Source organism: Eutrigla gurnardus (genome assembly GCF_963514095.1).
Source record: "Eutrigla gurnardus genome assembly, chromosome: 6".
Lineage (NCBI taxonomy): Eukaryota > Metazoa > Chordata > Actinopteri > Perciformes > Triglidae > Eutrigla > Eutrigla gurnardus.
Genome location: NC_139920.1, coordinates 15250390 through 15267227, shown reverse-complemented (window position 1 = coordinate 15267227; position 16838 = coordinate 15250390). Strand labels below are relative to the sequence as shown.

Here is a 16838-nt window from a genome sequence, read left to right as displayed (position 1 = left end):
TATTTTAATCAATTATTCAACTAATACTTTGAGCACTATTTAATTTGAATAGGGCAGACCAGAAATTGTTTGCGATGTGTTTATTGATTTACTATAATTTAGCTATTAGTCGTTGACCTGTATTAAACTACTAACTTGCTACAAATAGTGTTGATTGACCTTACCAATTTCCCCCATTTCAGAGGTGGGAGGTAAATTCACAATTTTTTCCTCCCATCTTTCTGAATGAACCGGCATGACTTGCTATAAACATGTGTAATAAAAGGGCAAAGCAATGCCTTTCACACCACGTCTAATTGGCCCCTTGTGTTCCCATTGGAGTAACAGTTAACTCAGATCTCGGGCTCCTATTTGTCCCCGTGGCTCATTATTGGCTGCCGGCCTGGAGCCTCGGATACACAGGCAACCCTCGCTGACCTGATAACATTTATAGTTGTAATGGATTTTTTTATGCCCGTCATTAACTCGCTTAGAGATTGGAGAAAGAAATTGCTTGTGCCTTTTTTTTCTGTGGTATTTCAACTTTATAGCATTATGTTCGGATATGTCACCTTCCATCATCTCGTTTTAAGGCCTGTCCTGTCACTGGTTTTGTTTTAAATGAACAGGTCTTTTGTGCAGGAACCTTGTAGTATCTAGGACTTGTAATGAATATTTAATGATGTTGAGTAAAAGCTTTAAAAGATATAATTTCTGTCCAATTATTGGTTCTGTCTCTGCCAGACTGTTAGGGGTGATTTAGCGGACTACTTGGTAAATGTAGACAGTTTATATGAAGCTGCTCAAAATTAAATCATTTTAACAATGCGCTAATAAAACTGATGTACACTTCAGGTTATTGAGAAATTTTATTTATTTTCACAAAAACTAAAGTTTGTACAAAGGAACTTCAATGATGGGTAAAACTATACAGTAGAAAACCGTAAAAAAAGTTTGCATGAATAATGATCAACAGCTGAGTCCAGTCCCATCCGGGATGTGATTTAATCACAATACCCAGAGGAGGCAGAGGGTGGACAATATAACTGGAGCAATTTACAATATCATTGGCTCAAAAAAAACAACAACCATGGCTCAGAATCCTACCATAAAATGAAATAAATACATCGCTCTGTGATATAAACAATAACTGAAAATTGCAACAGGCGTTCCTATTATTGTGGCCACCTCCTGTAGCTTTAGTCTACAGACACAGAGCTATCTAAGGTCAAATGTGAAGTATGCACCCTGCTTGTCTACTTGTGTCATTAGCTAGCAATCATTTTGTTTTTAAAGTGAAGCATCATTGGTCCACGAATAAATAATTCAAGAGGTTTGATGACCCAGATTAAGTTTTGATAACTGATTTCATGAATTTATTTGGTCCAAACTTCCTTCTCTTTTTGTCACAGCTCCTCTGTGTTGCCATTTTGTAGTATAATAATTTTTCACACCACAATATCCCTTTAAGAAGCATTTGAGTAGGGCTGCAACTAATGAGTATTTTCCTTAACAATTAATCAGCAGATTATCTTCTCGGTGAATCATTTGGTCTAGTAAAGTTCAGAAAATTGTGAAAAATGAATGAATTTTTGAGAGCCCGCGGTGATGTCGTAAAAAATATCTTGCTTTGTCAGATTAAAACCCAAAGATATTCAATCTTCAATGAAACAGAAAATTCTCTTATTTGAGAAGCTGGAACCACCAAATGTGCCATTTAGCTTGAAAATTGACTCGAATGATTATCAAAATAGTTGCCCATTTAATTTTATTTTGCACAAAACTGGCACAAATCAATCGTTCTTCTTCTGGCTCTTTCTGCTCGGTTGCTCGCTGAACTGGACAATGTTGAAATATATAAATATTCCCAAGAAGTGCATGAAAGCTGTAGAAGACACCAACACAGGAAACAAGTCAGGTAGATGTGGTGGAGGAACCAGGACTACGGTGGCGACGCTCAGGCCCGCCATGGCTGCCATACAGATGTAGAACTGTAACACAGACAGACAGAGCGGTTATCATCTGGCTGACAGAAGATCAAATAGGATGACGAGTTCATAATGAAATGCTAAGAGACCTCACAAACCCAGGCTGAGGTGAAATAACTGGTCAGGTGCTGCTTTATGGAGATGAAACATCAGCTTGGCAAAAAGGTCTCAACTCAAGGTCGACTTGTTGGCTTTTGTTCTTGAGCTTTTAACCATATCTCCCTGTCTTAGTCAGAAATGGAGTTAGCTTGCAGATGAATACCATGAGATGTGGTTGAAATCTTTAAAAAGCCAAGTAAGTGAGCTTTGATTGTTTTGTCAAAGAACTATTTGGTCAAGAACTTTCATCGATTTGCTTTTCATCAGAATAGAGTATGAAGATGCTGCTTCTGTAATGATCTGTATGGTTATTATTTGTATGTAACAGGAATCAATTGTTAATAGCTTGTCATCACATTGTTCTTTAAATCATCAAGTATGAAAATGCTAAATCCATGGAGAAAGATAGATAATTTCACAGTTTTAAATGTGAACATTCTCAATAGGTCCCACTTTATTTCCTGACATGGCATCAGCTGACGCCTGGTAAACATGGCCTCCCATTGGCTAATAGAGCAATTCAGACAGGATGAACCCTAGAAATAGAATAGGATGAGAATGCGGACACTGAAATGTCTTCTATGGTCTATAAAATGCCGATATTTGTTATTTGTTGTTTGATATTTGCCCTCTCTTCACTGATCGACTGCTAGTTGTTTTTTAACATTGAAGCATGTAATTGCTTATTGTGCTCATTCCGGTTCACACTTGAAGTGTAACTATAATATCAAGACAGATTCATTAATTCATTTGAAAGTTCTCTTGAATCACATTGCATATTTATCATTGGTTGACTTGGTCAAGGTTAAGAAAAGAGAATCACACTGTTGCAGATTTGAATTGAGGCTTACAAAACTACTGTTTTGCCTTGTGACAGAGTTGTAAACAAAACTGCTGATGAGAGTGGGATTCGTGTGTCTATTTGGGTTTTATGATTCAGAGTTAAGTCAGTGAGTAAGGAGGAGGAAACACCTCATGTCCATACCCGCCATGCCAAACCCATGAAACCTTATCGCCATCATCGGGGCTCGCTATTTACGCTGCTTGTGTAAATAAATATATCTAGGCAAACCTGTGTTAATGACGCGCGCTATAAAAAGACACCTTCTCTTAATCTCTGACACCCTACCGGAGCCCCTGTCGCTGAGGGGCTGGCGGTGCAGCCACTTCAGACGCTGTGGAAACTTAAATAAGTGATAAATAATTCTTCAGCTGGCAGTGGCTCTCATCCCCCGAACAGCTTACACAACTTACAGTGGCACATGATCTTTATTTATACAGTTGGGTCTATCTCCTCACACGGTTGCAATTTGGGTCTGGTGCATCTTTCAAAGTACAGGCCACCTGGTAATCTGAACTCAGCACCCCTCTTATTACAAATGCATAAGCTCCACTCATGCACAAGAGCAGACATTAACTATTAATCAGATTGTTTATTCTTCATTGAGCATGAGTCAGAAGCAAAAGGAAATCATCCTTCAAACTAAAAGCCCATCTGTGGACTCGTAGTACTAGTAGGATTAGAAAGTATGTGATTATGGCAACTCGTAATGGTGGTGTCAAAACAAGATGTTGTGGTAGAGAGAAAGTCGTGCCAATCGACCTGCTAGCAATCAGACGGATGGGCTGAAGCCAACACATAGATTATACTGTAATTTTATAACATCTCTATAAAAAAACACTGGGCATTAGAATAATTTGAACCCAAATAGACATTCTACACGTAGTGGCCCATGTGTAATTACTCCCCATGTGCTGCTTGTGTTGTTGCAAACAAAAGATGAAGACTTGCAATGCTGCCTTCCCTATTAAGTCATCTGCATGACCTTTATTTTATTGGCAGCCAATTAGAGCTGCAACCACAATGATCGAAGCAACCAGAGTTCAAATCTCTGGGATTGTAGACCACGACCTCTGCAGCTTGACCTACGACATTCACCCGATATAAACCATGGAATCACATTTGGGCTTAGTTAATGTTCTCTAAGACATTGTTTTGACTTCAGCATGACCGCAGACACGCGTGACATTTCTCTCTCTTTCTTGCAAGGAACAAGTTGAAGATTTGCAGGTCAAAAGGTCAAAACCAGGGTTAATCTGGAAGAAGAATGAAGTTCTGGGGCTCGGCAGACACTGACCTTCCATCTTACAAGCCTGGCCAGGTCCAGTTTGTGGAGGCAGAAAAACAGCTTGCGGTAGGCTCCCAGTCTCAGCTCTTCCTCCGTACAGTGCTCCAGTGGAGACAGTAGGTACATGCTGAAGAAGAGGAAGCCCAACGACGTCACGACATAGGGAACCAGCAGGCCGTCCTTCAGAAACAGAGGCAGCATGCTGCACGGAGGGACAAGCACAACAACAAGGGTGCATTTACAGTTTAGAAATGATTAGACCTTTATATATAAAGGTCAATGTCCCCGAATGAGCAATGCAGAATGACCCTAAACCGCGTAAGCAGGGAATGTGCAGCTGGAGCCGTGATACACACTTAAATAAGCATAGCATGATGGTTTTTTCGATGGCTTTAAATTGCCTGTAGGTGTGAACATGAGTGTGACTGCTTGTCTGTCTCCGTGTGACAGCCCTGTGATTGCCTGGCATCCTGGGATAAGCGGTTACCGATAATGGATTGATGATGTTTTTCAAATTTTTTTTTAAATACCAGTAATCAGTTGCAAGTTTGCTGAGAAAAGGGCAACAGTAAACCACATAACTTCTCTCCAGCAGGCCTTTCTCCCAAGAAACAGTCCCCTGGGGAGAGATGGCTCTGACATTCATGCCAAGCTTATCTTAGTTTTGCAGAAGGGCACTAAAAAGAACAACAGTTGATTCTTAGTAAATCGCACATCACCCCAGCTTGTAAAAACCCATCCATTCACAAAGAAACCACTCATTCTGATTTTTCAATTCAGCAGATAAATGTTTAACAATTTGGAAATACATACTTTGTCAATTTAAACAGACTGGCTGCATTCTCTCCAGTCTGTCCGTGGCTATGGTTGGGCATCCATTCAGCCAATTATGCAAACAAAAGATGTATTTCTTTAAATGGAGTCTCTAGAGGATGCAGATAATGTGAACGTTCAAGTCAGACTGTACTGAGAGGCCGCTACAGAATGACCTCCTGTCCCTACACAACGCACACTTAGACAGCAGGCATGCAGACTATGCCGTGTAATCCCCAGATATCCTTATACTAAACCACACGCACAACAATTAGTGCTGCCGGAAGAATTTAACAACAGCTGGTGAAAGTTAGACAGAGCATTTGCAGCACTACTTGTCTTTTCCATTCATGGACCTCGGCTCAACCCACATCGTAGACCCATTTCACTTTTTAGTTTAAGTTTAATGGAGCAGTGGTGGGAAAAAAAAATAAAGACACAATTTAGCTTTCAGGAAATCCCAGAGTTCCAACGTTTTCTTAAAGTGAGACTCCATAACTTTTGCATGAGCAATGACCACTGTGGCCATAAGTGTTCAGTATGGAATTAGGGTAAATGATAAAACTATAGTAGAACTATAGTAGCACAAGTAGGAAACAATGATAAAATCAATGAAATGACTAGGTGATAATAAAGCAATATGTAGCTTGATTTTCCTAACATTGGCTACTTTGAGTACCGGGTCATACCAGACCAAGTGAGGCTAAACCTCCTGAAGTTGTAAGAAGGAAAGTGAATTATTTCTTCTTAACACAGCTGTGTGCTTTAACTACAATATGAAGTTCTGCCTTCTACAGTCATTTTGATTTGCTTCAATCTTTCTGCATTTTTTTCACCTACACCAATAGCAAGAAGTTAAAGGAAATAATTTTGTTTGTTTGTTTTGCAAAAAAGGTGGCGAAGTGTTGCTGTGGCAACCTGCCGTTTTATTAAAGAATAGTTCAAGAGTTTGGCACACAACTCTGCATTTATACACTATAAATGCATAATGTGTTAATTGGTGAGCTTCAAAGGTGATGGGCAGTTTTGTTACCTTTGTACAGATCCAGGCTAGCCGTTTCCCCCTGGTTCTAGTCTTAATGTTAAGCTAACTAATTGCTAGCTGTGACTTCTTGATTGATGATTATTACTTTCTAAAAAAAAACAAATGATATACAATATCACCGGTAATGGCTTTAACTAAAAGGTAAAGACTCAAATTAAGTTTGTAAACACAGGCTCACCTGAATGTCGAGGCCTGCAGGAACCAGATAACCATCAAGGGGAGGTCATTCAGCAGGAGGCAGACAGGCCTAGAAACAAGATCAAAGCTGGACTTACTCACTGTTAAACACACTGTAGTAAGCACCATTAGATATTATCTTACAATAAGACGAGGAGTGAGGCCATGTAGGGTCACAGCTGGATGTGAACTGATGTCATGCGTGTATAAAATTAAAGCAACTGACCAGATAGGACATCCACATCAATCAATTATGGACAGTCTCTCACAAGGCAGTCAAGTGTTTTTCTACCACATTATTTTACATCCGTATGTGCTTCTTACGGTCACTGCCCTGGCATGTATAGATACACATCCAACTTTCACTCAAACTACTTATTCAGTTTCACTATTAGTTACGTCAAAAAGTTTGCAAAGATGTTAAAATTGTGACGAAGGCCAGTTTTGAGTTGAATCTGGTCGCCTGTGTCACTGCTAGCCAGCGCTAGCTGTGCACCGTGCTCCGAGGGGGGCACTTTCCACCGGTCCCTGAGCCCATAATTACAGCCAGTGCTCTGTGGCGATCCTGTTACAGCCCAATAATTGATCTTGTGCAAACAACGCCCAGAGCTGCCGCCTGCCATTCTTTCCTAATCCCTGGACATGCATTACTGATTGATTCAGGCGGACAGGTGGGAGATATAACTCAATAGTTAATAAAGCAACAATCTACCCTAATCTAGATTAATAGATGAGCCCAGATCACGAAAACCAAATCCCTGTCAAATCTATGACAGGCTTCACTCTGTTTCTACACATCTTAATACATATGTATGTTTTATGCTCTCATGTGTAAGTCCTGTGTTCAGGCGTATCGTGTCAATGGAGGTGAATAAGTCTCAGTCAGCAAGGCTGTCAACATCGGTTGTTCCTCTGAAACTGTGTACATCAGGAGGATGATGTCACTTTTACAGAATCCGCACGTATTCAACTCATTAACACTCTGCAGGACATAAACCCTGATCTAAAGTGGAGGGAACGGGCGAATGGCTCCTTTTTGTGAGCAGAAATTCAATCTATACTCATGAATATTTAAGGTATCGCTACAAGATAGAAAAAGTACCATTAATGTTTGTTTCCATCGCTGCTGTCACATGCCGAGAAATCACCCAGCGGGACAAAAACCTCAAGAAGTATTACCTCTGTACTTACAAGGCAGCCAAGAGGATGGACTTCTCGTGGACTTGATAGGAAAAGAGGAAAAACGCCAGAGAAGAGTTGGCCTAAATGGGACATTGAGATTATTAGTTATCACTATTGTTATTAAACATAAATCTGGGCAGCAACATACCTTTTAATAGAGACAGTAAAGGAAAAAAATAAATGAATGGAAGCATCAATAAAGTTGCTCTCTGCAAAATAATGAAATGATTGATATTTGAGCCTTAACGTGATTGGTTAAAAGAACAAGCCCCGTCGCCCTGTAAGGGGAGTGTCCGTACAGTTGGCTCGCTATAGTTTCGACATCAGTTGGATGCCACTCACCAAGGCCAGCTTAAACTGCCAGAAGGTGGGCTTCGTCAGAAGTCTGACGCAGGAGGGCAGGACTGCCAGGAGGGTGCAGGCAAAACTGAAAAACAATGCAAACAAGCATTCAGATTATCTCGCCTCAGCACACTTTAAATCCTCTGTGGGAGATGGAGTTACTGCAGCCGGAAAAGAAAATTATACAGCAGAACACCTGTGGAGTATAAAATCAAATTTGAGTCCATATGAATTGTTGCATTTGCATACATTTACAGCATTTAGCAGACGCCTTTATCCAAAGCAATACAATAAATATATTTGTTGGAAGAAAGTAGAAGTATATCGCTATTAGTACAACTCCATGCTTAAGCACACTGTACTTCTATCTGCTTCGCTGATGCATTGTAGTGTGAAAACTGATAATGATGACACAAAACTAAGTGGCACCAGATGATCTGGTTTTGATGTCAAATGCAAACAATAATGTCTCGCCGATTTTCTCTTGTTTTATTAAGACATCGCCTCCTCCGTAAACTAAGACCTCTGCTATGTGGAGAAATGAACAAATACGGGCCCCTTCTCAGGGTTACAGGCGTTAGTTTAACCCTTCAATTGTCACCTGCTGGGGGTGGAGGCACCGGAAGAGAGTGACTATGTGTCGGTGTGAATGTGCTGAGAGGTCGCGCAGCGAGTTAGTTCAAGGCATGGGGGGCAACAATGTGTCTGTACTACGCCACAGACAGACGGAGATAATGACAGTGGTAGATAGATCGCAGCAAAGGCCCAGTAAGTGGGTATTTAGTGTGTATGACAGCGAGGTGTCTTATGCGTATGTCTGTGTCATGTGTAGGTCAGGGTTTTGCGGTTCCGGAAGGACATGGATCATTTTTCACAGCTGATTCATTCTATGTACACAGTATGCCCACACCAGAGCATTTAGCAATCCGCTCGCCGTGCCAGAAAGACAAGAGTGTTTTTCATTTGTTTGAAATGCACTACAGTCAGAGAAGTCCAACTTGATCCCCAGACTTAGCAGTCTGGCACAAACGTGTCCAATGCTGCGAACACAGGACTCCTAAATTTAGCGCGCTGCGTTATTTAAGCAGGCTCCACCATGACACAACTGTTTTTTCCCCCCCTCTGTGATCAGACAGGTTCTCAGCTTTTAGTCAAAATAACTTATCCAAATCCTGGGAGGCTCCCTTGGGTAGTGGGCACAGAAAGTTAAATGTAACAAATGGCAGTATTTACAAGGCGTCTCCCCTGATAGCATGATCCATTTCTCTCAGCCACATCATCTAATAAAGCACATAATACTTTTATAGAGAGAAAAAATCAGGTTGATTTACTTCCATATGACGCATGTTTCCCTCTCCGTTCGTCACCACGTTTCCAAAAACAGCTATATTCGGAAGTTAAAGGATGATCTCATTACCATCCCGCTGGATCACAGCTTTCATTCCCTTGGGCGCGCTCTGCTTTCCCAGAAAATGAAAGGTGCAATATCACACGGCAGGAGAAGAAGAGACATGGAATGACACAGCAGAGAGAAGGGAACGATGAAAGATAGAGGGGGGAGGACGTGGTGGACCCGTGTTGTGTAGATGGAGGGATTACCTGAGGTAGATCTGGGAGTCACTGGACAGAATGGATCTGATCTTTATCAGGATGTTCAAGCTGCACCATGTGTTGGCCACCTTATCCTGTACACAAACACACAAACTTTGCTTAATAAGAACATCACTCAACAACATTTAAAAATTCCTGATTCCTGTCTATAAAAAAATAATAATTTGAAAACACATAAGTGGAATTGCTGTTAAGAAAATCTCCGGGTCATACCATGGACACATTTGTACGTAAACCTCTGTCATAAATTGAATCCCCTGACAGACAATGCATGGGACTTATTTGCTAACTTGGGGACACAAGGTCAAGTGTCAAACCAGAGGGTTTTTTGCATAACCAGCAGATACAGACCAACCACAGACCACTGCTGAAAAATACAAAATGTTAAAAAAAATACATGCATTAAAAAACCATTTTACTAAAGTAATTTGCCAAGATCACGGTTTGAAAATGATTAAATACTTTCATAATCTGCCAATTATTTATCAGAAAATATAGAAAAATCACAATTTCCCAGAGGCCACAGTGACATATTGTTATCTGATCAACAGTCCCAATCCTTCAGATTCAATTTTAGATTGAATTAAGAAGAGCAGAAAATATTTACATTTGGGAAGCTGGATACAGAGCATATTTGGCATTGTTGCTCAACTAAAAAACAATAATCAAAAGAGATGAATTTTCTATCTATCACCTAATCAGTTCTGCTCTGACGACAACGCCATAACTTTTTCCTCTTATGCTGGACTGTATTGCTTTTGTAAATAACCTGTAAACGGATCTGAATAATGTGGAAGATATGTTACAGCCTTAATACCAGGCTAAAAGTACGTGTGGTTTATAAGAGATGAGGGGGGGCGTTGCTGTGAGATTCAGCTGATTTAAGTGCTTAAGCAGTTGTGCAGGGATCAGATGATATTGAGGGCCGAGCCGCCACTGTGCACTATGATATCACACGTCACAGAGACGGCTTGCGTAGATGAGCTTTATGATTCCACTGTGAATGGTTTCAGTGTGTGGCCCTGTCTAGAAAAAAACTATTTCTGGCCTCTCTCTCCTCTGTGCTACAGCTGCTCACAGCACAGCTGTGTGGATCTTAAGGCAGCCTCGTCAGCAGCACGGGGCCGTCCAGCGCTGTGTTGTCTCAGCCCCATCCCTCGCTCCTTCCTCTTTGCCTCCCCGCTCCAAATAACCGCCGCGGGAATGTTCCTGAACACCGCCTGAAGGCAACACATGAACGGCTGGGGAGGGGAGGGGGGGGGGGGGGGGGGGGGTTATAGGCTATAGGTTATAGGCTCCTTCACCTATAAGCTAGCATGGAATTTCACAGGGAGAAGCATTTGGTGCCATTTTTGTGAGCAGGCAGCAACGTGACACGCCAGAATGCAGCCCAGTGGGTAAACTTACAACCGCTCCCGCCCAGAAGCCACCACTACCACCAGTCAGCAGCCCTCTCCTCCCCTACCACCCCTTCGCACCCCTGTCCCCTTGTCCTAAGCGTCTGCTTGCGTGCACAATTTCACAATTAGTTCAGGACGACTCGACCTGGCAGCCTCTCGCGCTGTCGTCACAGGGGAGGATAGCATCTCTCACACCCTGTGTATTATGTTTGCATCATTTCGTTGAACAAATACTGCCACGCCGCATGCTGCCATCTGCTCCCCCCTGGTAGAATTTTCAATTACTTCTCACATCCGTGACACCTTGCGGTGGGTGCCACCTCGGGGAGCGGGACAAGAGAAGGGATACGGGGCTTCAGAATATGAGAGCTGCAAACCTTGGCCTCTGAGCTGTCAGTCATACAGAAACACACACAGTTACTTTCCCTCTGCTCCTTCCATGACAGCTCTCAACCCTGCCAGTTGAAGTCTTTCACTCTCGCTTTCTTTGTTCATTTATATCACATTCCTGTGCCTTCTTTTTCTCTCAGAGGCAACGGCTGACTGACCACAGCATATACATGTGTATGTGTGCTATTAAGCAGCCCATCATACTTTTCCAAAGATAAAGTCGGCAGAAGGGCAACAGTTGTCGGATGTGCCCTGATACATCTTTAAATGCAGCGTTTGCCCCACTCATCAGTCCTTATGGCCAGAACATGGCTCTGCTATGAAGTGCTGAAAACACCAGGCTATAAATTATTTAGATTTATCTATATCCTCCCGCTGTACGTCCCGAACCCAAACACCTCCCAGAGATAGAGTGAAACTGATCTCCTGACCTTTCACCATTTTATTCCACTGTTTTCTTTGATCCTGCAGGGTATCCATTTCCCACGGGCCAAGCAGTGCGGGGCGGAGGGGTGTTCACCACGCTGAGTGTGGAGCAGTGTGTACGGCACAAGGAGTGCCTCATAGGTTGTGTTTGACTTACATAAAAGCACTGGTCACAGCTTTAAATGGGCTTTAACTTCTTAGAAGAAAATGTTACTTCCAAGAAAACCATAGGCACAACCCAAACCTCAAGCCATCAATATATATTATATGATTACAAGCAGCCTTTTTTCTCTTTAACTGGATTAGGGTTTAGAATTATATCTGGCTGTGTTTCGCCTCGAGGCAATACGCTGTATCAACGGAATTATGTTGAAATAATTTATTGTTTATACTGTTTATTTTACATTCTAGTTGTTGTTGTTTGGTATATTTAAAGTCTATTCTATTCTAAAGTATATTCTAGAGCTACAGTATATATAAATATCTAGTTTTTATGTGTATACTTACTGTGTATTATTGGCTGTGGATAACTTGCTGCTGTAACACAATAAATTCCCAATAAACTAACATAACCTAATTGTCCAAATACAATTTACAAACAAAAGAGCTGACAAATAAAATGTTATTACAACCACAGAAGGAGTGAGAAAAAAAAATAAAAGACCAGCAAAATCTTAAACTCTCCCTTCAGCAAAAAGGACACAAAACCGTCACTATAATAATTATTGTTCAGTCCCAAACTTTGATGGATGAATAAAAACACTGACGTCTATGCATTATATTTAGTTAGCAAATGTTCCGCAGTCTTCGATGCCTGAAGAGCACAAACCAATGTGAAGCATAGCGCAGGGCTTTAGGGTAAACAGACACTTACTGTAACAGTATCTCTGTTGGCTCATAATATAACAAGATGGCATATCAGGTTTATGATCTTATTTCATGCCATTGATGTTATTTTGGAACATCAGGACATGGTGATTACAAGAATTTCCCATTTTCATGAATTTCTGAAAGTTCCCTGGGATACACATTGTTATGTATACACCAGAAGCAGCCGAACCAGGAGGTTAAATGTCTGCGCCACCTCAAGGGCAAGTATACTTCCAAGAAAACTGTCCCAGGAAATGTGCATGTGACCTCTATGAATCCTCTAATCTCCAGGCCATACTAGTCTAACATAGGCTAGCCTTTATATTGAGCCCTAGTGCTCTATCAGGAGATATCTTCCTCTTCTTGTTTCTTTGACATATTGTTGGTAGCTATTCTTAGATGCCTGCATGACAAAAGTACAAATATATATATTTTTCTAAGATTCCCAAAGGTGATCTTCTCAGATGTGTTTTTTCATTCAAGAAAATCTACTGTACCTCAAAAAGGCCGCGAGCCACAGGAAAGATCCTCCTGACCACCTGCATGGCGTGACCGGTGTCAGGCAGGAAGGGCAGCCAGCAGAGGGCAAAGGTCACCAACACTGTTGAAGCGATTCTCACCAACAGAAAAAGCCTACATGAAGAGGGTCACACAGAGGGACAAGCATCGTGACTTTGTGCAGGAGGTACAGATATGCCATAAGTAATTAAGAAATAGGCACTCAATTGAGACATTTTCTTTTAAATGTAATTTAAAAGAAAAAATACAAACGCTTACATTGGTGAGTAGCTATGGTTTGTCTTCGTCTACTCCTCAAACAATTAGTACATACTGTCTGCAAGTCCTAAATGTGAGATTTGACCCTTGTGTTGAGGAATTCAGTGAAAGCCATGCATCAGCTGAAAGTCTTCAGTGTAGGTCAGGCTATCTTGTCAGCTGTAACTGTGAAGCTGCTGGTTAAGTTGCACACGCAGCATAGTTGAGGAGTTTGGGCATGGCGAGAGTGTCATCTGGACATATCTCTACCCCCACACCCCCCGGCCCTTCTAATCCAGCTCTCCATTTGCTACTAAATGCCCTTGGTACATTGTTACTAGATAAACAGACACTGGACACACTAGTAACGGCAGCCAATCTGATTACCACAGTCATTCTGAGGCTCTCCTGAGGACACTGCTCGCTTATAGACTGACATTACGTATCTGCTTTGAGCACTCAGCTGACACTTGCAGTGACAAAACACGATCACCACACAGTTGATGTCATGACTTCACAGACCCCAAAAAATAATCCTCTACACCAGTGATTGCTTTATTGGCACATACGTTGATCTTGACTAAGTGGGTATATTTGAACATTTGACTGTCTTCTACTTTTTCTTTCAAGAAGAAAACAGTTTCTGTGACTTCAAGTGATAGAAGTAAACGGAGAAAAAAAAAGAGACGAAGGCGTGGGTTGCAGAAGTGCAATAGATTGAAGTGCAGAAGAAAGAAAATGATACACAAACAAACAGACTCACCCTTGCCCCATCAGGCCGAGTTTGACACTCTTCCCCAGCAGGTAGCAGAAGAAGGGCAGAGCATGGTACAGCTCCATCTGTTTGTAGTTGAGAGCTAGACAAAAGGCCACGGAGCCAAGCGCATCCCTGCCAAGACCCAGAGCCACGATCCCCCACAGGGCAAAGCCCAGACTCACTCCATTGTACCTAAATTCGGTTAAGGTCGATGAGGCACTTAAAGTGTCTCCGTGTATAAGGTGAAGACAAGTGGAGGTAAACAGATCAATGTGTTTGTACGGGACGGGTAGCTTAGAAAAGCATCTGATTTTTAATCACGTCTGAATAACAACTATTTTTGAAAAATCATTGCATCATTCTATCATAAGACAGGATGACAAGACACTGCATGCATGAGATAAGTTAACTGTATCCCACATCGACTAATGTTTAATGGAGTGATTCAGTGAAGGGTAAAGGGGCATGATGTGTAAAAATGTCACGTATAATATCTTATAAGCTTCAACAGAAGTTATAAACAATCTTATATAATGTTGCTGCAGGGCTTCGTGTCCAGATTTTAGCTTAATATTGCCATTCAGAAGACACTCATTTTGCGGTAAACATCTAAAATAACCAAATTTTCAAGTATTTTAACAAAATATTTAAAATCCCTACAACATTGTATTTCATTTCCAATCAATGCCACTCAAAGAGCTACAAAGGCTATGATAAAGTATGGACTGGTGCTTTGGCTGCAACTTTGAAGATCAGTATTTGGTCAAAACAAATTACAATAATGATATGATATATCACAGTGCATAAATAGTAGAAATTCACCTGTGCATAAAGGATACTGGAAATGGCCGTGGTCAATGAGGATTAGCCCGGGGTATAGAAGGAAGCAAAACACAGTGGATACCTGGGGAAAATAGAGCATTTATTATTAGTTGTTAGAAGGTAAACATGATTAAAATCCAATCAGTCATCTGGTAATTAGTATACAATAGTACATTAAATGTTCTGGGCGTTGTCATCTATCAAAAATCGCAATGACCGGACAAACATTTGCAAACATTTTTTGTAAAATATACAAAGTAAGCATATTCCTTTAGTCACCAATTCCTTCCCGATACTTCGGCATGCTGGGGGAGCCTGTTCTAGTAGCTGGTAATCGCTTGTTCTAGTGCTGCCATTTTTAAGACAAAGTGCCTGTCTGTGTCTGTCTGTTGTAGCTTATGATCTTGTAATAACTGTTTGATCATTTAAGACACGCTCAAAACATTACAAACCATCACTCTTAATTGTTTGTACTGTAAATGTAGTTAACTTCCTGGAAAATATAATGGCATCCGATTAAATTGCAATAATGACTTCAGTAATCAGATCTAATGAGGTTGGGTTCACAAGACTAAGAGGAAAATGTGGCTCATGTGGGTCTTTAGTTGAAAAAACTACTAGATGTCATGTCATATTAGGCAAGAGTGTTACCTTCTTTTTAGAGGATCCATCAGTCAGAAATAAACAGTAGAAAACTACCGCGGGGATGAATACCAACAAATCCGCCACCAGGACTGAAACAAAGAACATTATTGTGACTTATCGAATATGTAAGTAAGTAAATGATTGTGTTGAGGTTGAGGTAGCTTTCCACTTTATTTTCTCATCGTCACTGTACCTGTAGCTCTCATGAATAACTTGTGCGCTGGACTCTCATAACCTCTGGATTTGTGGAGCTCCACCCATTCAGGGTTTATCTTCTTGGCTCTGCAGAAATACATTTTTTATAGTGTAAAAGTAAGTAGTACTAAAACTGGCATAACATGGGAATTCCATGCTTTTTTTCGTCAATAAACAGAATGATATATTCTCTTAAAATGATTTTGAAAATGACTTACATGTATGCACAGATCAGGCTGTGGTAGGCAGTCAGAGGTGGGTAGTCAAGACCCCAGTAGTTTAAATCATTCTCAGTAGTGTTGGCGTACCTGGATGTGTACAAATATAACATTTATATATGAAACTGTTTCAAACAAATACTCATTAAAAAGGAAGGGTTGCTTTCAACTTTAACTGTCACTTTTTCTTTCTTTTTTATCCCATACTGTGTGCCATTGTGGGACTCGTATTATGTCCTCTCGCCATGAGATTAGCGTGTTTTGAGTCTGATCATTACAGCATTTCCGGTCACTGTCGAAGCTCAAAGGAGCTCGCATGCTCTCCAGCCGAGCTCGGCTTTCTCTCTCTCTCTCTCTCTCTCGGAGTAAACACACGTCAGACTGATCATTCCTGGAGAGGGAGGTTGTAGGTCACTTCTTGCCAGTGCCTTTGAGCTTCATAGTCGCCAAACATGGGCGTTTTCCCCGCCCCTGGAGGAAGAAAAGTAATTCAGCTGTTAGTCTGGTGATACGGTACACACAACAGACTGAACTGGCGGTGACAACTTAGAGTATTTCAGAGACTTATGAATGACGGTTGCAGTGTGTGAACGTTAAACTCCACTCTGTTCCTACCCGAGTATGAATTCAACGAAACGCCCCATCTCACAACAACGCCGACTAACACACACAATGACACGAGAGTCCACGTTTGCATGACTCCGACGGGTAAATTAGCTCAAAGAGGAGAAACGCAAACCCGAAAAAACGGTCTGTTTTCTGCTCCGTCTACATTTCCGGGTACGTCAGCGATCGAGACTTCGTTGCGCGTTCTCATTGGGCACTGCACGGTGACGTGCCAGCCCCCGAGACATGAGGCGTTCATGAACACCTAGAGAAGGACGGGTTTTAATCAATCCTTCATCACAGCATTTTAACTACATATTTTTGAGATATCTCAAAAATAAAAATATAAGTTACATCCAAATAAAGATGTGAGATATCTTTGAAATCC

General features: G+C 41.3%; 1 protein-coding gene across 1 annotated transcript; it reads right to left on the bottom strand.

Moving 5' to 3' along the window:
• Window positions 1-833: 833 nt before the first annotated feature.
• Window positions 834-16618, bottom strand: alg6 (ALG6 alpha-1,3-glucosyltransferase). The gene is made up of 14 exons (XM_084010672.1): window positions 16460-16618; window positions 16232-16315; window positions 15845-15935; window positions 15625-15713; window positions 15438-15520; window positions 14804-14868; window positions 13971-14156; window positions 12949-13084; window positions 9354-9439; window positions 7755-7839; window positions 7422-7492; window positions 6232-6300; window positions 4205-4397; window positions 834-1970 (listed from the first exon to the last, which is right to left on the bottom strand). Exons 1-14 carry the CDS (start codon window positions 16539-16541, stop codon window positions 1773-1775), a joined length of 1518 nt encoding a protein of 505 aa, XP_083866798.1. The 5' UTR covers window positions 16542-16618; the 3' UTR covers window positions 834-1772.
• Between the last annotated feature and the right edge of the window lie 220 nt (window positions 16619-16838).

Coding starts and splice junctions, on each gene's coding strand:
- alg6 (XM_084010672.1), bottom strand. CDS start 16,541: ATGCAAACGTGGACTCTCGTGTCATTGTGTGTGTTAGTCGGCGTTGTT. Junction 15,521..15,624: donor GTTATTCATGAGAGCTACAG/GTACAGTGACGA, acceptor TCTTTGTTTCAG/TCCTGGTGGCGGATTTGTTG. Junction 1,971..4,204: donor CCAGGCTTGTAAGATGGAAG/GTCAGTGTCTGC, acceptor TCTGTGTTACAG/TTCTACATCTGTATGGCAGC.